Raw genomic sequence first — 20,501 nt, 5'->3', positions numbered from 1 at the left:
GAGGAGAGAATTAAACTGAGGAACACGCATTAAACACAAGGGCTCTCCCAGTCAACATCCAGATGCGGAAAACATTTCTTTTCCTCTCTGGAGGGCCTTGAGACTTTTGGAACTCTCTTCCATATAGAGAGAGGGAGATGGAGATGGGGATCTTTGAATACTTCTAAGGCAGACGTCCACAGATTCTTGTCTAATAGAAGTCAAAAGTTTAATGGGGGTTAAATGGGAAACCGCAGTTGAAGTCAAAATCCATGATATAGATCACCACCAACATCTTGAGGGCAACATTTTTATTTAAATCATTTACTCATTGAAGGTGGATATGGTTGGATAGGCTTGAATTTATTGCCCATCCCTAATTGCCCTGGTGAAGGTGGATGGGAGCAGTGTCCTTGAACTGCTGCAGTAGTTCATCGGGCATGGGCAATTCAAGAGGGTATTAGATGACTATTTGGATAGAAATGGTGTGCTGGGATATAGGGAAAAGGCAGGAGATTGGCACCAGGCAATAGCACTGGTGCACCTACAATGGGCTGAATGGCCTCCTTAGCACTTCTGTGATGTAGACCCAAATGTTGTTAAGGAGAGAATTCCAGGATTTTGATCCAGCAGAAGTGAGGGAATGGCAATGTATTTCCAAGTCAGGATGGTGAGTAGCTCAGAGGGGAAGCTTCTGGGGGTGGTGTTCCCATGCATCTGCTGCCCTTATCCTTCTAGATGGTCGAGATAGATGGTAGATTTGGAAGGTGCTGCCAAAGCAGGCTTGATGAGTTACTGTAGTGCATCTTGTAGGTGGCAACGTAGAAGAAACTTAAATGTAATAAATAAATCATCAACGGAAACATAGTATTAGTAACAGTGAGGACATAGATGCAGATTGTACTGAAAATCCATCTTGTTCACTCATGTTTTTTTCAGAGAAGGAAAATGCCATTCTTAACTGGTCTGGCCTATATGTGACTCCAGACCCACAACAATGTGCTTTCCTCTTAACCACCCAGTGAAATAGCTAAACAGTTAAGGCTCTTTAGGTGTGGGCAATAAATGCCTGGACTTGCCTGCAGTATTCATCGCTGGCAATTAAGTAAAATAGAATCCCAATAAATACGAAAATCCAGGTTTTTATTTTGATTACCAAAAGTTTGTTCCTAATTGGGAATTAATGAAACAATGAAAGCTGGACAATGAATATTTCTTAACCTTTTCTTCTAATTCTTGCTCCCCAAGAAGAACCAAGTCACCAAGTCTCTCAATGCATAACCCGCTTCAGGTATCAATCACTCTTTATTCATCACTGCCGGGCTCATAGCCTGGTCCTTCCTACTTTTGGGAGTGGGTACCTATTGGCACACATGATGTGCAGCAGTTTGAGAGGACCACTCCTTTTTCAGGATGGATTCATCAGGGGCGAAAAATGTCAACCTTACCAGCTGTGCCAACATACCAATGATAAATTTCAGCAAAGGGTCACAAACGGCAAATAACATATAAAAGAAATGTAGGTAAGTCAGATGTTGCTTACAAGATACCATTGTTTAGTAAACAAAGGATCATTCATCATGATACCAATTTCACGAATACTCCGATATCCTCGCTTCTTTCTGCTAAATGCTTCTTGCTGTGAGGCATATTTTACCTGCAAGGGAAATAATCTGTTTGAGGGCATACACAAATACTAGTTCGGGCTTAAAAATTCATAAATTAAAAACTTCAAACCGATTTACATTATTTGTGATGGTTTATTCGCTGAGCGAGATCTCAATTCGAACAGGGAGATATGTTTCTCTGGCATACATTTCTCAATATACCTTTCAACAAACGCACCAGATCATACTCTGCAATGGTCTTGCCCTTCAGCTTTCACCTCACAAACAGACAAGCAATGATAGATAGAAAAGGAGTCTATGGTCTATCCAGTCTGCCAATTGCTAACATAAAGATAAAAAGATGAAAAAGGATGGCACAGTGGCTCAGAGGTGATTCGATTCCACCCTCGGGTGACTGTCTGTGTGGAGTTTGCACATTCTCCCTGTGTCTGTGGGGTTTCCTCCAAGTGCTCCGGTTTCCTCCCACAGTCCAAAGATGTGCAGGTTAGGTGGAGCGGTCATGATAAATTGCCCGTAGTGTCCAGGGATGTGTAGATTAGGTGGGTTACAAGGGGATGGGTCTGGGTAGGATGTTCGGAGGTTCGGTGTGCACTTGTTGGGCTGAAGGTCCTGTTTCCACTCTATAGGCATCCTATGTCCATGAAGGACATTGTGGGGAAAGAGTGAGATTGGGTAGCACCATCCCTGAGGCAGTGGAGAGATTACAAACTAGAGCAGGAGTCACTAGTGATCTCTGATTTAGGGGATCAAAGGGTCTCCTTGATTCCATCTACTGTGTATTGGAGACACTGTTGAATCCATTCTTCAAATTCTGTTAGCACAGGAAAACATCCTGAGTCATTTCACAGAAGCATACAACACTGAGTCACTGAAGGACATTTTAGGAAGATTAAGACCAGGTGTTTAACAAAGTAAAAATAAAAGAGAGTATTCCAGAGGAGGGAAAGACAGCGAGGTTTACAGAAGGAATGCTAGAGTTTAGGGCCCAGTTGGCTGAAGTCACTAATGATAGAATGATTCAGATCAGTGGATGGATAAGTGACCACAAGTGGAAGACTGTACAAAAGCAGGAACATTCCAATTTTGGTGATGAACTTTTCTGATGATGGCTCTCAAGAGTGTGAGGTGAAACCTTTTAAAAAGGCAGGGATTGTTGACGATCATCTGTTTCCAAATAAATTGATTCCGAAGCCACACACAGCCTCTATCGGTGACATGAAGGCAAAAAGTTGTGAAGTTATGGTAAATGAGATAACAAGGTGTGAAGCTGGATGAACACAGCAGGCCAAACAGCATCAGAGGAGCAGAGGAGCTGACATTTCAGGTTTGGGCCCTTCTTCAGAAGAAGGGTTTGAAGAAGAGTCCAGACCCGAAATGCCAGCTTTCCTGCTCCTCTGATGCTGCTTGGCCTGCTGTGTTCATCCAGCTTCACACCTTGTTGTCTCAGATCTTCCAGCATCGGCAGTTCCTACTATCTGTGAAATTATGGCATTAGATTAAAGGCCACAAGCCAGAGAGAAAGGCTATTCTTGATGATAATGGCCTGTTATGTTAAAGCAAATAGCCCTTCAAGATTAACGTTTGTAAATACAGGGATTTTTTTTTCCAACATCAAACTTGGATTCACTTCCTGAATTCTAGCCGGTCAGATGCCAGGAGTTCAATGACAAATAACTCACTTTCTGACTCTCCAAAACCTGTCCGCTATCATTTATTCATTTACAAGGATGTGGGCATGTGGCTGGGCTCAGCGTTTATTGCCTATCTCTAGTTGCCCCTGGAGAAGGTGATGGCGAGCTGCCTTTTTGATCCACTGCAGACCACAGTCGGTAGATTGACCCATGATGCCATTAGTGAGGGAACTGCAGCATTGTGACCCAGCTACAGTGAATAAATGGTGATATATTTCCAAACCAGGTTGGACAGTGGCTTGAAGGGAAGCTTGCAGGAGGTCAAGTTCCTATGTATCTGCTGCCCTTGTCCTTCTAGATGGTAGGTGTCACAGGTTTGGAAGGTGCTGTTGGAGAGCCTGGGTAAGTTGCTGCAATGCATCTTGTAGATGGTACACACTGCTGCGACTGAACGTCGGTGGTGGAGGGAGTGGATGTTTGTGGGTGTGATGCCAATCAAGTGGGCTACTTTGTTTGGATGGTGCCAAGTTTGTTGAGTATTGTTAGAGGTGCATCCATCCAGGCAAGTGGGGAGCATTCCATTACACTCCTGACTTGTGCCTTGTAGATAGCGGACAGGTTTTGGAGAGTCAGAAAGCGAGTTATTTGTCATTGAGTTCCCGGCATCTGACCTGCTAGAATTCAGAAGTGAGTCCAAGTTTGATATTGGAAAAAAAATTCCCTGTATTTACATGGCACTTTCTCCAAGCCTAGAATGACCCAAAGTCTTTTACAGCCAATGAAGTACATTGGAATGCAGAAACAAAAGCAGAAGTTACTGGTAAAGCTCAGCAGGTCTGGCAGCATCTGTGAAGATATAGAAGATATCTGTTGTGATAGTGAATGGCAACATAGGGACTGTCAGCCTGGGTCTTGCATGAGGGTTACTTACATGTAAGCGTTTCAGGTACATTCAAATGTGACCATGTGAAAGATCATTGAGCAAATTGCTGGCAATACAATTCAGGCTTGGTTTCAGGAAAAACATGGAGCACCCAACTATTTGGTGCCCAATACCCATTTATCAGAAAACACGCTCTTCCTTGGCACCGCCCTCGAACCAAGAACCAGCCCTCTCTGCTGGTACATGTATGTGTGGTGACACTGATGCTTGGGCATACCTGAGGAACACCCACACACAGCATTCTGTAACAGCACCCTGTCTCACTCATTCATCTCTGAATCCTCTCAATGTTTTATCCAGAGGCACTTGTCGTGACTTTTAACAAAACGTCAACTATTCCACACAACCCTGCCCCAAATCTGCTCACCGGATCACACTTGAAATAAGATCTGACATCGATCTCGTCACTACTTGCTATCCTTGCTCACCCCAAGAAATAGGAACAGGAGTAGACCATTCGGCCCCTTGAGAGTTTTCTGCCATTCAATAGGATCGTGGCTGATCTGACATTCCTCACACCCACATTCCTGCCCTTTCCCTGTAGCCCTTCATTCCCCGACTGATCAAGAATCTGTCTCAGCCTTAAATGTACACAAGGGCTCTGCCCTCACAGCTGTCTGTGGCAAGGAATTCCAAAGATTCACAACCCTCAGAGAAGAAATCCCTCCTCATCTCGGTCTTAAATTGGTGCCCCTTTATTCTGAGGCTGCACCTTTTGGTCCTGGACTCTCCCATGAGGGGGATGCATCCTCTCAGCATTTACCCTGTCAAGCCCCTAAAGAATCCCGCATCCTCACTCACTGTTCCATTCAATCCCCGAAACCCGCTTCCTGGCCACCCTATTCCTGATGCCATCTCTGCCAAGCCCCCACTGGAGCGACAAACAGGTGACAGGGCTGTGAGAGGGGTTTGGGGGGTAGAAGTGACAGTGAGAGGTATTGAGGCAGCTGGGGAGATAATGAGCAGCGTGGCCAAGTCTTGGGAGTGGGGCAGTGAGCAAATCACAAACCAGGGATTTGGACTGAATTAATTTCACATTTAGGAAAATAAACCCTGTGTGTGATCCTGTTCTCTGGTGTGGGCAAATGGAAGCAACAGTAGTATCACAGAAACTGTGACTGCGTTGGGCAGTGACTGCATCTCCCACAGTTTCTGTGGTAGCAAACACAGCCTTTTCCAACATTATTCCAGGAAAAAACATGCTAACACCTTGGAAAAGACAAGGTCATCTGTTTTTGTTGAGTCAGTCATTTACCTCATGAATATTTCACACCTAACTCTGCTCTCTAGAGGGATGGATAAAAGTGTTTGTGTCCAAATCATCATCATTGTAGCAATTTTTCTCAAGGGCCCAGTCAATCTCATCCTCAAGTGCGAATCACCACCATTCTGCCTACAGTGGCAAAAATAGATCATGTACCTTATTTCAGTTTTTTACCAATTCAACACAAGATATTGCAGAGTTTGTAGCTTCATGACTGCTCCATACACTTAACCTGCCACCGGAGAGATTGAATGCTTTTGAGTCTCTGGCTCTTGTGAGCTGGGGTGTTGTAACAAACATTGGAGAAGTGGTGCCACTAGAGAGAGGAAACTTTCCTGGCATGTATAAAGACAATAAGGGGTGAAAATCTGCTCAATGAAACTTGCATGTTCCTCACTGCTTCCTTCATTTGTTTCTGGCATACTTACTCAGTGACAGTGAGACAATTGATTCCAGCGCTCAATTCCAGGAGGGACTGATGAACTTTTATCTGCATCATACCTCTTGGAAAGTTGTCTGGACATCAGCAGAAGGTGGGATCACAGTCAGTCAAGCCACCTGCTGATATTCACAACTGAGCCTTAGCAATATAAGGCCTAACTCAATACAAGAGCCAATGTCTTCAGAACAGATGAAGATATGGAGAATTAGAACGATGTAAGCAGCAAGTTATATCAACATCAGAACTAGGAGCAAGAGAAAAGCACATGGCCTCTTGAGCCTACTCCACCAATCAATAATGTAAGAATAATGGTATTCCTACAGTACAGAAAGATGCCATTGAATCCACATCAAACCTCCAAAGGATGCCCTATCCTATCCCCGTGACCCAACATTTTCCATCGCTAATCAACCTAGCATGCACATTCCCTGGACTCTACACCATGGCCAGTCCACCTAACCGGAACATCTTTGAACACTATGGGGCAATTTAGCATGACTGTGTCCATTGAACCTACCCATCGTTGGGCTGTGGGGAGCACCCAGTGGAAAACTACACAGACACTGTGAGAATGCGCAGACTCTGCATACATAGTCACCGGAGGTTGGAATCGAACCAGCATCCACAGTGCTGTGAAGCAGCAGTACTGACCACTGAGCCACACCACTGTGGTGAATTTGATTAGTCCACAGTTCCAACTATCCCTGATTACTTTCCATCACCCGTCCCCCATCCCTTCCTCATTTATCAATGGTCCCTGAGTTGAGTCCTTCTCGTGAAGAGGAAAGGCTGACTAAGTTGGGACTGTTCTCTTTGTAGAAGAGAAGAGATCTGTTAGAGGTTGTCAAGATGATGAGGGGGCTAGATAGACTGAACAGGGAGAAACTATTCCCGGTTAAATGGATGGAGAACTAAAGGGCACAGATATAAAGTATTTAACAAAAGTAGACATGACATGAGAAAAAAAACATTTTCACACAGAGAGTAGTAAAGATGTGGGGGAGGCAGGTTCAGTTGAGGCATACAGGAGGGGCATTGGATGGTTGTTTAAATAGGAACAATGTGCAGGGTTATGGGGAAAAAGGAGACTGGCACTGAGTTAAAATGCTCAGAAAGCAAGTGTACCCGGTGCGGCTTCCTCTACGTTGGGGAAACCAAGCAGAGGCTTGGAGACCGCTTTGCAGAACACCTCCGCTCAGTTCGCAACAAACAACTGCACCTCCCAGTCGCAAGCCATTTCCACTCCCCCTCCCATTCTCTAGATGACATGTCCATCATGGGCCTCCTGCACTGCCACAATGATGCCACCCGAAGGTTGCAGGAACAGCAACTCATATTCCGCCTGGGAACCCTGTAGCCTAATGGTATCAATGTGGACTTCACCAGTTTCAAAATCTCCCCTTCCCCTACTGCATCCCTAAACCAGCCCAGTTCGTCCCCTCCCCCCACCGCACCACACAACCAGGCCAGCTCTTCCCCCCCACCCACTGCATCCCAAAACCAGTCCAAACTGTCTCTGCCTCCCTAACCGGTTCTTCCTCTCACCCATCCCTTGCTCCCACCCCAAGCCGCACCCCCATCTACCTACTAACCTCATCCCACCTCCTTGACCTGTCCGTCTTCCCTGGACTGACCTATCCCCTCCCTACCTCCCCACCTATACTCTCTCCACCTATCTTCTTTACTCTCCATCTTCGGTCCGCCTCCCCCTCTCTCCCTATTTGTTCCAGTTCCCTCTCCCCATCCCCCTCTCTGATGAAGGGTCTAGGCCCGAAGCGTCAGCTTTTGTGCTCCTGAGATGCTGCTTGGCCTGCTGTGTTCATCCAGCCTCACATTTTATTATCACAAATACAACTTCTATCTCTATCTCCCTCTGCCTTAGGAATATGCAAAGATTCTGCTTCTACTAACCTTTCAGGAAGAGAATTCCAGATTCACCACTTATCCTTTGTGAGGGAAAAAAACTTCCCTCTCTGCTCTGTCTTAAATGGATCACCCAACATTTTTAAACAATGATCCCCTAGTTCTAAATTTCCTACCAAAATGAAACATTATCATCATCCCCTGCATCCTGTCAAGATATTTCAGGACCTTATATGTTTCAATCAAGTCACCTCTCAATCTATTAAACTCCAGCAGATACAATCCTACCCTGTACAAACTCTCCCCGTAAAATAACCCATCCATTCCAGGGTTAGCTCGAGTAAAATGCAAAGCAACCATAGTCTTACCAGGACATAGTGCTTTTCTCCCATGAGAGATAGATGACCGGGGGTGGTTTAACCTGAGGGTCGCCACATCTCAGGTGAGGGGAGAGGTTGATAATGACAATCCTTCATGGTAACCTCTGCCAGTGCAGGAACTGAACCCACATTGTTGGCGTCACTCTGCATCACAAACTTGCTGTTGAATGGTGTGTCAGATGGACCTCCACAGTCCATGGAGACTGCAGGCCTGTCCTAGATGGTTGGCAGCCTCAGCGAGGGAGTTTTCATAAAGTGGGGGGCCTGGACTCTGGGGTTGCAATGATGCCAAAACTGTCAATGATAATATATTTCCAACTTGGGAATTGTATGGAAAGGTACACTGAAAACAAAAAAGCTCATGCAATCATCTTTGGCTTCCCTGTCTGTTTTTTTTTATCATAGTGTCTGGAATTTGATAAGAACAGGAGGAGGCCTTTCTGCCATTCATTTATGTCAGGGTTCATTTGTATCTCAACCCCATTTAGCCAGAAATGGGAAAACAGCAGAGGATTGACCAAAAGACCATAAGATGTACAAGCAGAAATGGGCCATTCAGCCCATTGAGTCTGCACTGCCATTCAATGGGTTCACAGCTGACTGATAATCCCCAAACCCTCTTTCCTTCCTTTATCCCATAATGTTACTGATTAAAAAATCCATCAAAACCTTGCCTAGAGAAATGTTCAATCCATTGGCAGCTTGACATAGGTCACAGTGAGAGGAATACAATCAGTCTTTGCATCCTCTTTGAATACACGCAAGTTCTTTCTGTGCTTTGATCAGTGTAAAAAATGCATATGTCTGCTCATATACTTTGCCTTGTAACATGTACAAACTTCACTCACACAAAGCCTCCAAAAGATTGGACTGGGTATGCTGTAAAATATCGTTTATAAAGTCCATTTCATTTTAGTTGGTTAAGAAAATTGCCATCTTAGTGAAACAAACGATGCAACCATGCCAATGTGGAATTTCAAATTATCAATCCAGCTACTTGATGCTTATCTTCCATTTCTGAATTTGCCATTTCTTTACAACATGTCATCCATTGACCTGAACAGCAACAGATGGAGAAGGTGGCGTGGTGGTAATACTAGAGTCCTACCAGATAGCTGATGAAATGTAAATTCAGTGATGGTGACTGTCACGCCACTATCAATCATTGTAAAAGCCCACCTGCTTCACTAATGTCCTGATGCGGAGGTGCCAGTGTTGGGCTGGCGTGGGCAAAGTTAGATGTCACACAACACCGCATTGCAGGTTAATCTGAAATCACAAGCTTCTGAACCGCTGCTCCTTCATCAGGCGAAGCTCGTAACCTGGTGTTGTGTGACTTCTGACTTTGTTCACTAATGTCCCTCAGGGAAGGGAATCTGCTGTCCTGACCTGGTCTGGCTTATATGTGACTCCGGACCACTGCAGTGTGGTTGACTCTGACCTGCCCTTTGAAATGGCTCAAAGAGCCACGTAGTTTGTAAGGGATGGGCAACAAATGCTGGCTCTTCCAGTGTCTCTCACATCACATGAAAGAATAAAGGAAGAAAATAAATATTTTAACACCCACAATATAAGAGAGACGGAGGAAAGCAAAAATTAACTTTCTCAGCATGCAAATCACATCCACACTTTCCTTTATCTATTCCGTAGTGAAACGGTGCAGATGAGACAAAATGTCACTCTCTTAGCTCCCACATCTTCCTTTATAATGATGTGAGCGAGCTCTGCAGTAAATTTGGGGTGAGCCGTATCTGATGTAAATTACATTTGATAACATTCAAATGAAATTAGAGAATACTAATGGACTTTTGAATTATCAGGTGCTTTCAGGGGCTATGTTTTTCCTTTCTGAATTTGTTCACCAAGGCTAGAATGATTGGTTTTGTTCCTCGCTGATTAGCTGACCACATTATGAACTGTTGCCTAGGCAACAGCTGCTGAAGGGTGGAGAAACATTAGCTTACCCTTGGGTTCTTTTCCAAATAAAGCTTGTATCGAGCACTGCGTCTTCGCCTGGCCTTTGGAATACCGATATGAGTAAAGTGATAGAGTCCATCTCCAAATGGGAGCTGTAGCAAAAACAGAAAGTGTTTAGTTGACATCTTGCTGGTCATCCTGTGCATTTTATATGGTATCTTCAATTCAGAGTAAATGCCCACACTCTTTTGACTTTCTCAAGGGGTATCTTAATCTAATCCTTCGAGTGGGAAACAGGCACATGGTGGAAGCGTTTCACATTTTACACCCCACCCAATCTAATCACCCATTTAAGGCAATTAGTATAGAATCAGTACAGTGTGGAAGGAAGCCATTTGACCCATCAAGTCTGTACCGACCCTCCAAAAAGCAACCCACGCAGACCTCCAGCTTATCCCATAACCCAATGTTTCCTAAGGCTGACTCACCTCGCCTACACATGCCTGAACACTGTGGGACACGTTCCCCATGTCCAATCCATCAAACCTCTTTGGGCTGTGGGAGGAAGCCCACGCAGACATGGGGAGAATGTGCAAACTGCACATACAGAGTCACCCAAGAATGCAATTGAAACCAGGTCCCTAGTGCTGTGAGGCAGCAGTGCTAACCACTGAGCCACTGTGCCGTCCACAATGGAGTATGGAGGGCAAAGCCAGCATTTCACCTGGCCCCACAGTGCTCCCAATTCAGTGATTCCATTTATAATTCCTCCTTCAGACTCTTCGCTCTGCAATCGATAGGTTTCATGCACTAGCTCTTTGGTCTTTCATCTTGGGAAAATGCCAAACTGTAACAGAGTCTTTTTTTTACTTATAACCTATTGGTGAAGAATTTTCAAATAACTCACTACATTATAGAATAGCATGGCCCTTCAGTAGCGACATGCTTGACAAAGTTGTACTTTTTGGACAAGATAGCAAGAATTGCTGATGCTGGAGTCAGAGATAACACAGCAGGCCAGGCAGCATCAGAGGAGCAGGGAAGCTGACGTTTTGGGTTGGGACCCCTCTTCAGAAAAACTGAACAAGAGCTCTGACTGAAACATCTTCTTTCCTGTTCCTCTGATGTTACCTGGCCTGTTGTGTTCTTCCAGCTCCACACTTTGTACTTTTTATGTATTCATTTTTGTGCTTTGAAGAGGGATGGGTAAAATGTACCTACATTCTCTGGGGTTTCGAAGGAAGAAGGACTGACTTTCTTATTGGGCTTGACTGGATACAATTTGTACCCCCATCCATTCCTTCAATATTCACTGACTCCTCTCTCTGGTGCATGATAGCAGCTGTATGTATTATCTACAAGATGCACAGCAGCAACTCGCTAAGGGTCCTTAGGCTGCACCTTCTAAACATAGAACATGGAACAGTACAGCACACTACAGGCCCTTCAGCCCACAATGTTGTGCTGAACTTTTACCCTCATTCTAAGGTCTATCTAACCTCCACCCCCACCTTATACTATCATCCATGTGCCTATCTAATAGCCGCTTAAATGACCCTAACAAAGCCGACTCCACTACCCTCTCAGGCAATGCATTCACGCCCCACTGCTCTCTGAGGAAAGAACCTACCTCTGACGTCTCCCCGATATCTACCTCCAGTCAATTTAAAACTATACCCCCTCGTAATAGCTACCTCCATCCCTAGGAAAAAGTCTCTGGCTGTCCACACTATCCATAGGTTGGCACAACATAGTGGGCTGAAAGGCCTCTACTGTGCTGTACTGTTCCATGTTCAAATGAGCGCAATGAAAAGTTTACAGGTTGCCACTTACAGTGCTATTTTACGTACAAAGGGACCTAGGAACAGATTCTTCAGTTTCAAGCTCTTAGGAAAAGCAAGTTGTAAAAATAACGAAATAAAAAGCCCAGCATTGCAAATTGTAGGGATAAATTCGAAAATGGAGAAATAAGATGTTTGGAACATTGGTCTTTCCAACCCTGCCCGTGTCGGCACCTAGCCTCCAGTCCACACCAGGCCTTTACTCCAGACCATGCCAGACCGCAAGGCCAGGAGCCCGCTCTGGAATCACCTCGGAAGTCCACGTTAAGGCCATGCTGGGACCAAAGACTGACATGCCAGGTGGCCAGGAGATCACCAAATCAGGCCAGCAGATCAACACGCCGGGCTGGGAGACCCCCACACCTGGCTGAGAGACCGCCACACTGGGCCAAGAGAGACCCCCTCACCGGGCTCTGAAAGCCCCACAACGGGCCGGGAGATCACCACACCAGGTTGGGAGGCTGCCACATTGGGCTGGGAGACCTTCACAATGGACTGAGAGAAACCCCCACACCGGACAGAATTAGACTCCCACACTGGGCCGAGACACCCCCACACCGGGCTGAGAGACCCCCATACCAGGCTAAGGGACCGCCACAGCGGACCGAAAGATCACCAATCTGGGCTGCGAAATCACCACACCGGGCCGAGAAACCCCCACACCAGGCCAGGAGACCCCCACACCAGGCCGAAAGATCACCACACCAGGCCGAGAGAGACCCCCACACTGGGCTGCGAGAGAACCCCACACCGGGCTAAAAGATCACCCCACCGGGCCGAGAGATCACTACACCAAGTTGGGAGACCCCCACACCGTGCCCAGAGACCCCCACACCGGGCTGTCATACTGGGAGCTGGCCAGACCAAGAGGGCACCTTGCCTAGTCTGCACTGAGAGCTCAGAATGTTGCTGAGAAGAAAGGAGGAGAGAGAAAGAGGAACACAAAAGAGAAAAGAGAATGAAAAAGGAAAGAGAAATAGATGGAGTAGAAGAGCTCTGGTTGAAGTGTCCTACTCTGCCATCATCTTGGAAGATCAGTGATTGGGGATTGGTAGTTCGGCATTACTGATGAATACTGGCCATATCCGCTGAGTGAATAAAGAGAGATGTGCCCTTTTGGGTGAAAATCTCAATCACAATAAATCATCAGTTTCATTCTAGTCTGTCCGATCCTTTCATAATTTCATATTAATTCTACCAAAACCTCCTTTAATTTCCAACCTCTTTATTTATGCATAGAAATCCCAGTGATACCATGGGTAGTGCATGAAGCTCTGGATTCAAGTTACCCTTCAGCACTTGGTCAAAGAAAATGCAACTGTAGTTAATTACCAAGCTGTATAAATCCTTCAGCAATGAATATAAAAGGCAATAGGAATGGCAGAGTCTCACTCTTATTCTAAGGGAAATCACAAACAAATTTAAGGAAGGCATTCCAAATCTTGTAGATTTTGTAAATTTTGTAGAAAAATTTATTTGACTGTTTGAGTTGATTTTTATAGCACCTCCCTCAGATTTCTCACTCCTTTGTGATGACTGATGTGAACATGTAGATGTGGATATTTATAATGCCCAGTGAGTCACAGGCATGCATTTCGATCACCCCGTTCGCGTAACAGATCTGAATGCACTAATTGCAGAGGAATGAGTTGAGCAGGAAAATTACCACCACCTCCTACACCTGAATAAATGATGCAAAACAAATCACAAATCCGACATTGTGGCAGGCTCCCGCAGGCAACCAGGTATACAGTGATGAAGCGAAGTCAGAAAATGCTGGAGACAGCACAGGCTGGCCAGAAAATGGATAGCTTCATTTCTCAGATAAGAAATCTTCTGGAGAAACAGAAAAAGAGATGAGAGCTCATTAAACGAGCCAGCTGGAAAAGATGAACTATCTGCAAAGTTGGTTAGCTTCCTGTGGTGGTGAGTTCCACACGGTACCACTCACAACTCGTCTCAGTCCGAAATGACATCGTTCAGTGCCCCAGCCTGAAATACAATACTGTTTGCACTGTCTGTGGCCTGAATAACCGCATCTTTTGAGCACATTCTTTTTAATTCACTTGTGGGATGTGGGTGTCACTGGCTGGGCCCAGCATTTATTGCCCGTCCCTGGTTGCGCCTCCAGAAGCGGGGTGGTGAGCTGCCTTCTCGAACAACTGCAGCCCATGTGGGCAGAAGCTTGCCAGTCTGGGAAGGTTGGGTTTGAAGGCTATGCTGGCACCAAGGTCAGGGTTAAAGCCACCGCACCCCCCCCATCTCCGGGCACCTCATCCATTCCTGTTGGAAGTGGGTGAACACCAGTAGCTGTAAACAGCTGGCAGTTCCTGGCATCCAGTGAGCAACGGGGTGAGTCTTAGACTAGACCATCGCCAGTCATCTCTCCCTAACGAGACATCAATCCTATGGTCCGATAGTACTATGTTGACTTTACTTTTACGGTCGTAATGAGTTAGTCAGGACCAGAGGAAATCAAAGGAAGAGAGGGCCATTCAGCTGCTCAGCACTGTTCAATAAGACCATGGCTGATCCCATAGCTCAACTGGGCTGGAGATTCCTAGCGTCACAGCTGATTGGGGAGACCAATAACTCCCCAGGAGAGAGGGCACTTCCCAGCAGCAGGCCAAGTGGCCTTTGGTGTCAGAGGTACCATAAGATGCTGAAAACTAGGAGCAGGCCATTGGGACCATTGAACCTCTCACTAATGACAGGGCAGGAGTGTACAAAAAGGTGTTCATTTAGCCCTCAACACCCACCCCCAGATCCCACATGGTCTCCCAGCTGACCAGACTGTAGAACTCCCATTGTCTGGCATCCCCACAAACTTGCTGAATGGTGGAGGTTGGAGGGCTGCTTGGTGGGAGGGTGCAGGGGGTGTGGCAGTGCATACTGGAGACCCATCAATTCAGAAATAGCCCTGAGTCCTGAGCACGGACTGTCACCAGGAGATTCCACTCCTCTGTGCCTATATCAGGTCTCCAAACTCTGCAATGTTTTGCTTTTTATTTGTTTCTCTTTATCTTGAACTTTTTAAAGGCACTTGCCAGAGGTCACCCGGGGGCCAACAGTTCATCGAACTTTTCCACAGCCAGAGACGATATCCCTAATGGGAATTACAGATCATCACTCAAGGCCAGCCAATAACTAGGAAGGGGAGCCTCTGAGTGCTGTCCTTTCTCAGTTTCAGTCTCCATCTCCATTCAGTCTGCTTTTGATCACACAGCTTCTTTTATTCCAGACCGCACTCTGCTTTCACCGCACTCGCCTAATGAAGCTCAGCACAAGCTCCAGAAACAGCTGCAGTTGCCTGTGGGCTAGGCAATTCCCAGCTTTCTGGACTCAACATTGAGGTCATCACAACCAGAGCTTTTCAGGCAGTAATTTCCAGAGAAGGTTTGTGCACTTGTCACTTACATCTCCCAATATTAATCTGGGCCAGCGGTAGCTCAGTGGGCGATGATTCCATGCTATACCCAGCCTTAAATGCCAGTGAGGCATGGGTTCAAATTGCTCCTTAGCAGAAACTTATTTCAATGAAAATCTAGAATGAAAACCTAGTTGAATTGTTGTAAATCCCCAACTTCAGTAGGTTGAGGCAGGAATTTCAAACCTCTAAGCGAATGGACAATATTTTGTCAGATGGAGTTCAAAATACATAGTCGCAGTGACACATAGGAATATTTTCCTAATGGTGAGATTATGGATGTGTAAAGAGAACACAACGTTTTCAAGTCAACCTGTTGGACTGTAACCTGGTGTCGTGCGATTTTTGACCAGATTCCTAAAAGTTTGTGCATAGGTTCAAAAGATGAAATAATAAGGCCAAAGCAAATTTGAGCAAGTTGGGATTCCAAATGAAAGACTCCAGCTCAGCAACTCACCTGGAGTAAACCATTCAGCCTTAGTATTGCACCTCAGCAAAGATGTAATGACTTTGAAAGAAAAATCAGCTCAAACCAGCACTGGATCTCAAAGAGTTAATCTTGAAGATAACTGAATTGCCTTGTGTTTAAAGAGTTCAACAACTTCCTAGTACAGTTCTTTAAAGTGTGAAAAGAATTCGACAGGTTGAAGGCAGTAAAAGCATTTCCTCTGATAGGAGGCTCGGCTTCCAAATTATGTTCAGCCACTTAGGAGCAAAAGTACTTTATATAGGAGTGCAAATCTGGAACCCAATAGGCTGTGGATGCTGGGAGAAATCAAGTTTTGGAAATTGTGATCAATAAGTTCATGTTGGCTGAGGGTTCCAAGAGATTAGAATGCAAACTGAAAAGTAGAACTGAGATTGAAATCGTCCATGATGTGATTGAATGGCAGAATAGATATGAGGGACTGAATGGCGTAATTCTGATCCTTTGTCGACTATGCCAAAACACTGAACTGCTCTGAATATGTTGCTAAATAAGAGTGCGTAAATACTCTAACCGTAATGTTTTCTGCCATCTCCTGGAAGCCTTATCTTTTTGTTTGGTTGTGGCTTCAGAAAGCATCCAAAAGCAATTCAGTAGAATAAACGTAAATTGGAATTGCACAGGTGATGTGTAGTGTAGGTCTACCTACAGTAAATGGTTTGCAGTGGTTCAAGAATGCAGCACGCCACCGCTTTTTTGTGGGCATCAAAGCAAGAGCTGGGCAAGAAGTAGTGGCCCAGTCAGCAAACCCCACATCCCATGAATGAAAACAAATCCACAATTCTTGATTCTTGATACCCTTACCTGTTCTGCAGGTATTGTAAAGCTTTGTGAACAAAAGCAGCAGCAAGCTATAAATTATGCGTGCAGCATTTACATTGATACAGCAGCCCAGAAGATTCCAGTTCTCACTCCAGTTTACACATCCAGAAATTAATTTGTCATCAATGATATGACTTAGCTTCAAGCCAGGAAAGCAAATCTTGCTGTCAAATATAATGTACACCATTGCAGTTATGTATAATCACCGCTTTTATAGTTCTTCATCATTCTGTGGCATCCGTTCCAGCAAATAGAAAAAAATCAAAACATGGCTGATGCTAGGAGTCTGAAATAAATGCAGGGATTGCAAGAAATACTTATCAGGTAAGTCACCAATTGTGGGGGGGCATAAGCAAGTTAACATGTTGGAGACTTTGGCATTTTAACCAATGATCTTGCCTGGAGCTTGAACAAGTCTTCCTCCAACATAAATATTGCCTGGCTTTCTGTGTGTTTCCTGCATTCTCTGATTGTTAGCTTTCTTTAAATTATAATCCTGTGTCTGGAGAAGGGAGTGACAACTCCTTTAATGAAACAAGATGCATTGATCATCCATATCTAAAATAATAGGATTGATGCTGGTTGTAAACTACTCCTGACAGCTTTTATCATTGCTTTTCATTGGCAGGTTTTATATGATGCATTATCATTTGCAGTGGAACAATGCAAAGAGATTTTTCACCACAGCTTATTATCATAAAACAAACCTCACAGTGCAACTGTGGAAATGTTCTTTTCAGTCAGTGAATTCTGATCAAATATAATTATGTTTTTGAGCTATATCACAAAGCAAATCAATCCCCTTCGCACAATATTTAGGCTCTGGCACACTATTGTAGCAAGGTCTAATGGCATAGTGGTAGCATCCTTGCCTCTGAGCCTGAGTTTGAGTCTGACACAAGGACTTGTTGGCCATGAGAAGTTCATTCATACTGTGGTCAAGTGGGTTGGTTATCAGCCTGTAAACCCATCAAATAGGCCTGATAGCAGGCAGGAAGAACACGAGACACTCTTGGTCACTCATACTGCAGAAAGCAATGGAACAGCACAACTTCAGCACTTTATCTGCGAGTGTGGGATCAATCCAATGGACATCCATAGCTTAATTCTTGGAAAGCCGTGCTAAAAGGACATTTTCCCTGTTGGGAGACACCAAAATGTGGTGACGCAGCCTATAAAACAGGGAGTTACCATTTAAGATGGAGATGAAAAGTGTTTGAGACCATAAGACATAGGAGTGGAAGTAAGGCCATTCGGCCCATCAAGTCCACTCCACCATTTAAATCATGGCTGATGGGCGTTTCAACACCACTTCCCTGCACTCTCCCCGTAGCCCTTGATTCCTTTTGAGATCAAGAATTTGTTGATCTCTGCCTTGAAGGCATCCAACATCCCGGCTTCCACTGCACTCCGTGGCAATGAATTCCACAAGACCACCACTCTCTGGCTGAAGAAATGTCATCTTATTTCAGTTTTAAATTTACCCCTCTAATTTTAAGGCTGTGCCCACGGGTCCTAGTCTCCCCACCTAACGGAAACAACTTCCTAGCGTCCACCCCTTCTAAACCATACATTATCTTGTAAGTTTCTATTAGATCTCCCCTCAACCTTCTAAACTCTAATGAGTACAATCCCAGGATACTTAGCTGTTCGTCATATGTTAAAGCCTACCATTCCAGGGATCATCCGTGTGAATCTCCGCTGGACACGCTCCAGGGCTAGTATGTCCATCCTGAGATGTGGGATTATGTTCAGCATGGACTGGTAGGGCCAAAGGGTCTGTTTCCATGCAGTGTGAGTCAATGATTTTATAATTGTTTTCTATTAGGGGTTCATGAGGCTTTGGCCACCCTTTGCCCCAGAAAGTGGTGGAGCTGGGCCTTTGAATATTTTGAAGACATGATGGACAGATTCTTGACTATCAATGCAGAATTGAGATTACAGTCAGATCAACAATAATCTCACCGAATAACAGAACAGGCATGAGGGGCTGAATGGCCTACCCCTGCTCCTAATTGATATACCCGCTTGCAAATAAGAATGAGAGAAACAAGAGAAAGACATACCTATATGGCACTGAAATCTTTTACTAATAAATGGCACCAACAGATTATTGAGCCCACAATGGACAAAGCCTGTTTTCTGTTACCCTCATCAAGCTAATCTAAATATTTCTTCAATAATTTATACACTAAACTGTATTCATACATTTTTTGCATGATTTAAATTTATAAAATCCAGGAGATAAAGAATTATTGATATCTTTGATATAATTCTGAATCAATTTCAACAATCTAATTACCCTATTGGAAAAGCATAATGATATATCTGCGTAAATTTTCTTCATTGGCTGTAATTAAACCCTCTGCTCATAGCAATTGGTATTTGTGCTTATTCATGAGTCAGCCAACAGTTAATCTTTGACCAGTTTTGAATTTTTACAATAGAAATTATATTGCCACTGCCAGGATTAGAACTCTAGAAAAGTATTTATAAATTATATTTAATTTACTGAGTTCATAACAAACAGTAGTATGCTGACCAAGCAGTGTTACTTGCAGAATCGGAAGGTGCCCTTCAAGCTAGGGGCAGCTCAGTGATTAGTGCTGCTGCCTCACCGCACCAGGGACCCAGATTCAATTCCAGCCTGAAGTGACTCTCTGTGTGGAGTTTACATGTTCTCCCTATGTCTGTGTGGGCTTTCTCCAGCTGCTTCATTTTCCTCCCACAGTCTGAAGATCTGCAGTTTAGGTGGATTGGCTGTGCTAAATTACAAATAAAACAAAATAGACTGTGCAGATCCACCATGGGAAATGCAGGGGTGGAGAGGTGAGTCTAGCTGGGATGCTCTTCAGAGAGACAGTGTGGGCTTGTTGGGCTGTTTCCAAACCGTAGAGATTCTTTTCAAAATAGCATAGACTAAGCCAAATCTGTAAATTTTGAATACAGATTGAGGAGGAGCCTCAAAATGACAAAAGCAATGTTGGGTAGCAGGAATTCACTTGAAGAAGCTAGAGTGAACGTTGAAGTGGATGGCACCTGACTGGGATAAATCAATAAGTCTATTTAGGACAAATGATAATGAAGATGGCCGAGGGGATACGGAAGTTAGAAGAAGGTTTGAGATCACAAGGTGCAGTTTTGTGTAGGTTGAAGATGTGTAAACACCAAGAAAAGTCAAACATGCAACAAAGGAAAACCTCACAAGATGCTACATTTTATCCACATTCATAACCAGTAAAGATCTGGATGCTACGGCAAATGCTAAAAAAAATTCAGATAGAAAATGTAAGTCAAATTATTGACATTCAGGCCACTGCCAATGTATTCTGGCTGCCTATCTTGTACTGAACTTGATTAATTCAAGGCTACAACTCATGTTCTGCTGATGCTTGTAGAAACACCCACCAGGTGACCTGCGGTCATGGTTTGTCACATTCATCCATCTTGCACCAATCTCCTACATCCAGTGAAGATCACCTGGAACCACTCAGTGACTTCCATCATCCAACTAGCCCCAGACCAGCTCCACTTTTGGCTGCTTTCCACTTGGATCTCTAGGAGAGTTCCCTGTGGCCTTTCACTTCAGATCAAATGGCTAAAATATTAACATCTTAATTTCTGGGTATTACTTTTTAGAGTTCTCTCTGTTCTTGAAATTTTGCCACAGTTCATGGCTGATTGCAAAATTCAGGTCATTGTTCATTTTTTGTTCTGAAACCATCACAAATTGTTTGCCAGGCCCTAGCAGCTGTTTATATATTATGCAGCTTACTGAGGATTAAAGCTCACAAAATATTGCTAGTGATGGAGTAATACTGTGACTAGTAATGATTTGAGTTCTTAACAGTTTACAACATCATGCCTGTGGTATAAA

At 44.5% G+C, this 20,501-nt stretch overlaps 1 protein-coding gene across 1 annotated transcript in view; it reads right to left on the bottom strand.

Annotated features, from left to right (window-relative positions):
• pcsk2 (proprotein convertase subtilisin/kexin type 2) overlaps nucleotides 1-20,501 on the bottom strand; it is a 77,071-nt gene that overhangs the window by 46,701 nt on the left and 9,869 nt on the right. Inside the window, exons 2-3 of the mRNA XM_048536895.2 lie at nucleotides 10,095-10,199; nucleotides 1,523-1,636 (exon numbers count right to left, since the gene is read on the bottom strand). Coding sequence (XP_048392852.1) covers nucleotides 1,523-1,636; nucleotides 10,095-10,199 — 219 coding nt within the window. The remainder of the gene's footprint in view (nucleotides 1-1,522; nucleotides 1,637-10,094; nucleotides 10,200-20,501) is intronic.

The sequence above is a fragment of the Stegostoma tigrinum genome, chromosome 9 (assembly GCF_030684315.1).
Source record: "Stegostoma tigrinum isolate sSteTig4 chromosome 9, sSteTig4.hap1, whole genome shotgun sequence".
NCBI lineage: Eukaryota > Metazoa > Chordata > Chondrichthyes > Orectolobiformes > Stegostomatidae > Stegostoma > Stegostoma tigrinum.
The sequence above is the reverse complement of the archived record's forward strand: the minus strand, read 5'-3'. Positions and strand labels throughout refer to the sequence as shown.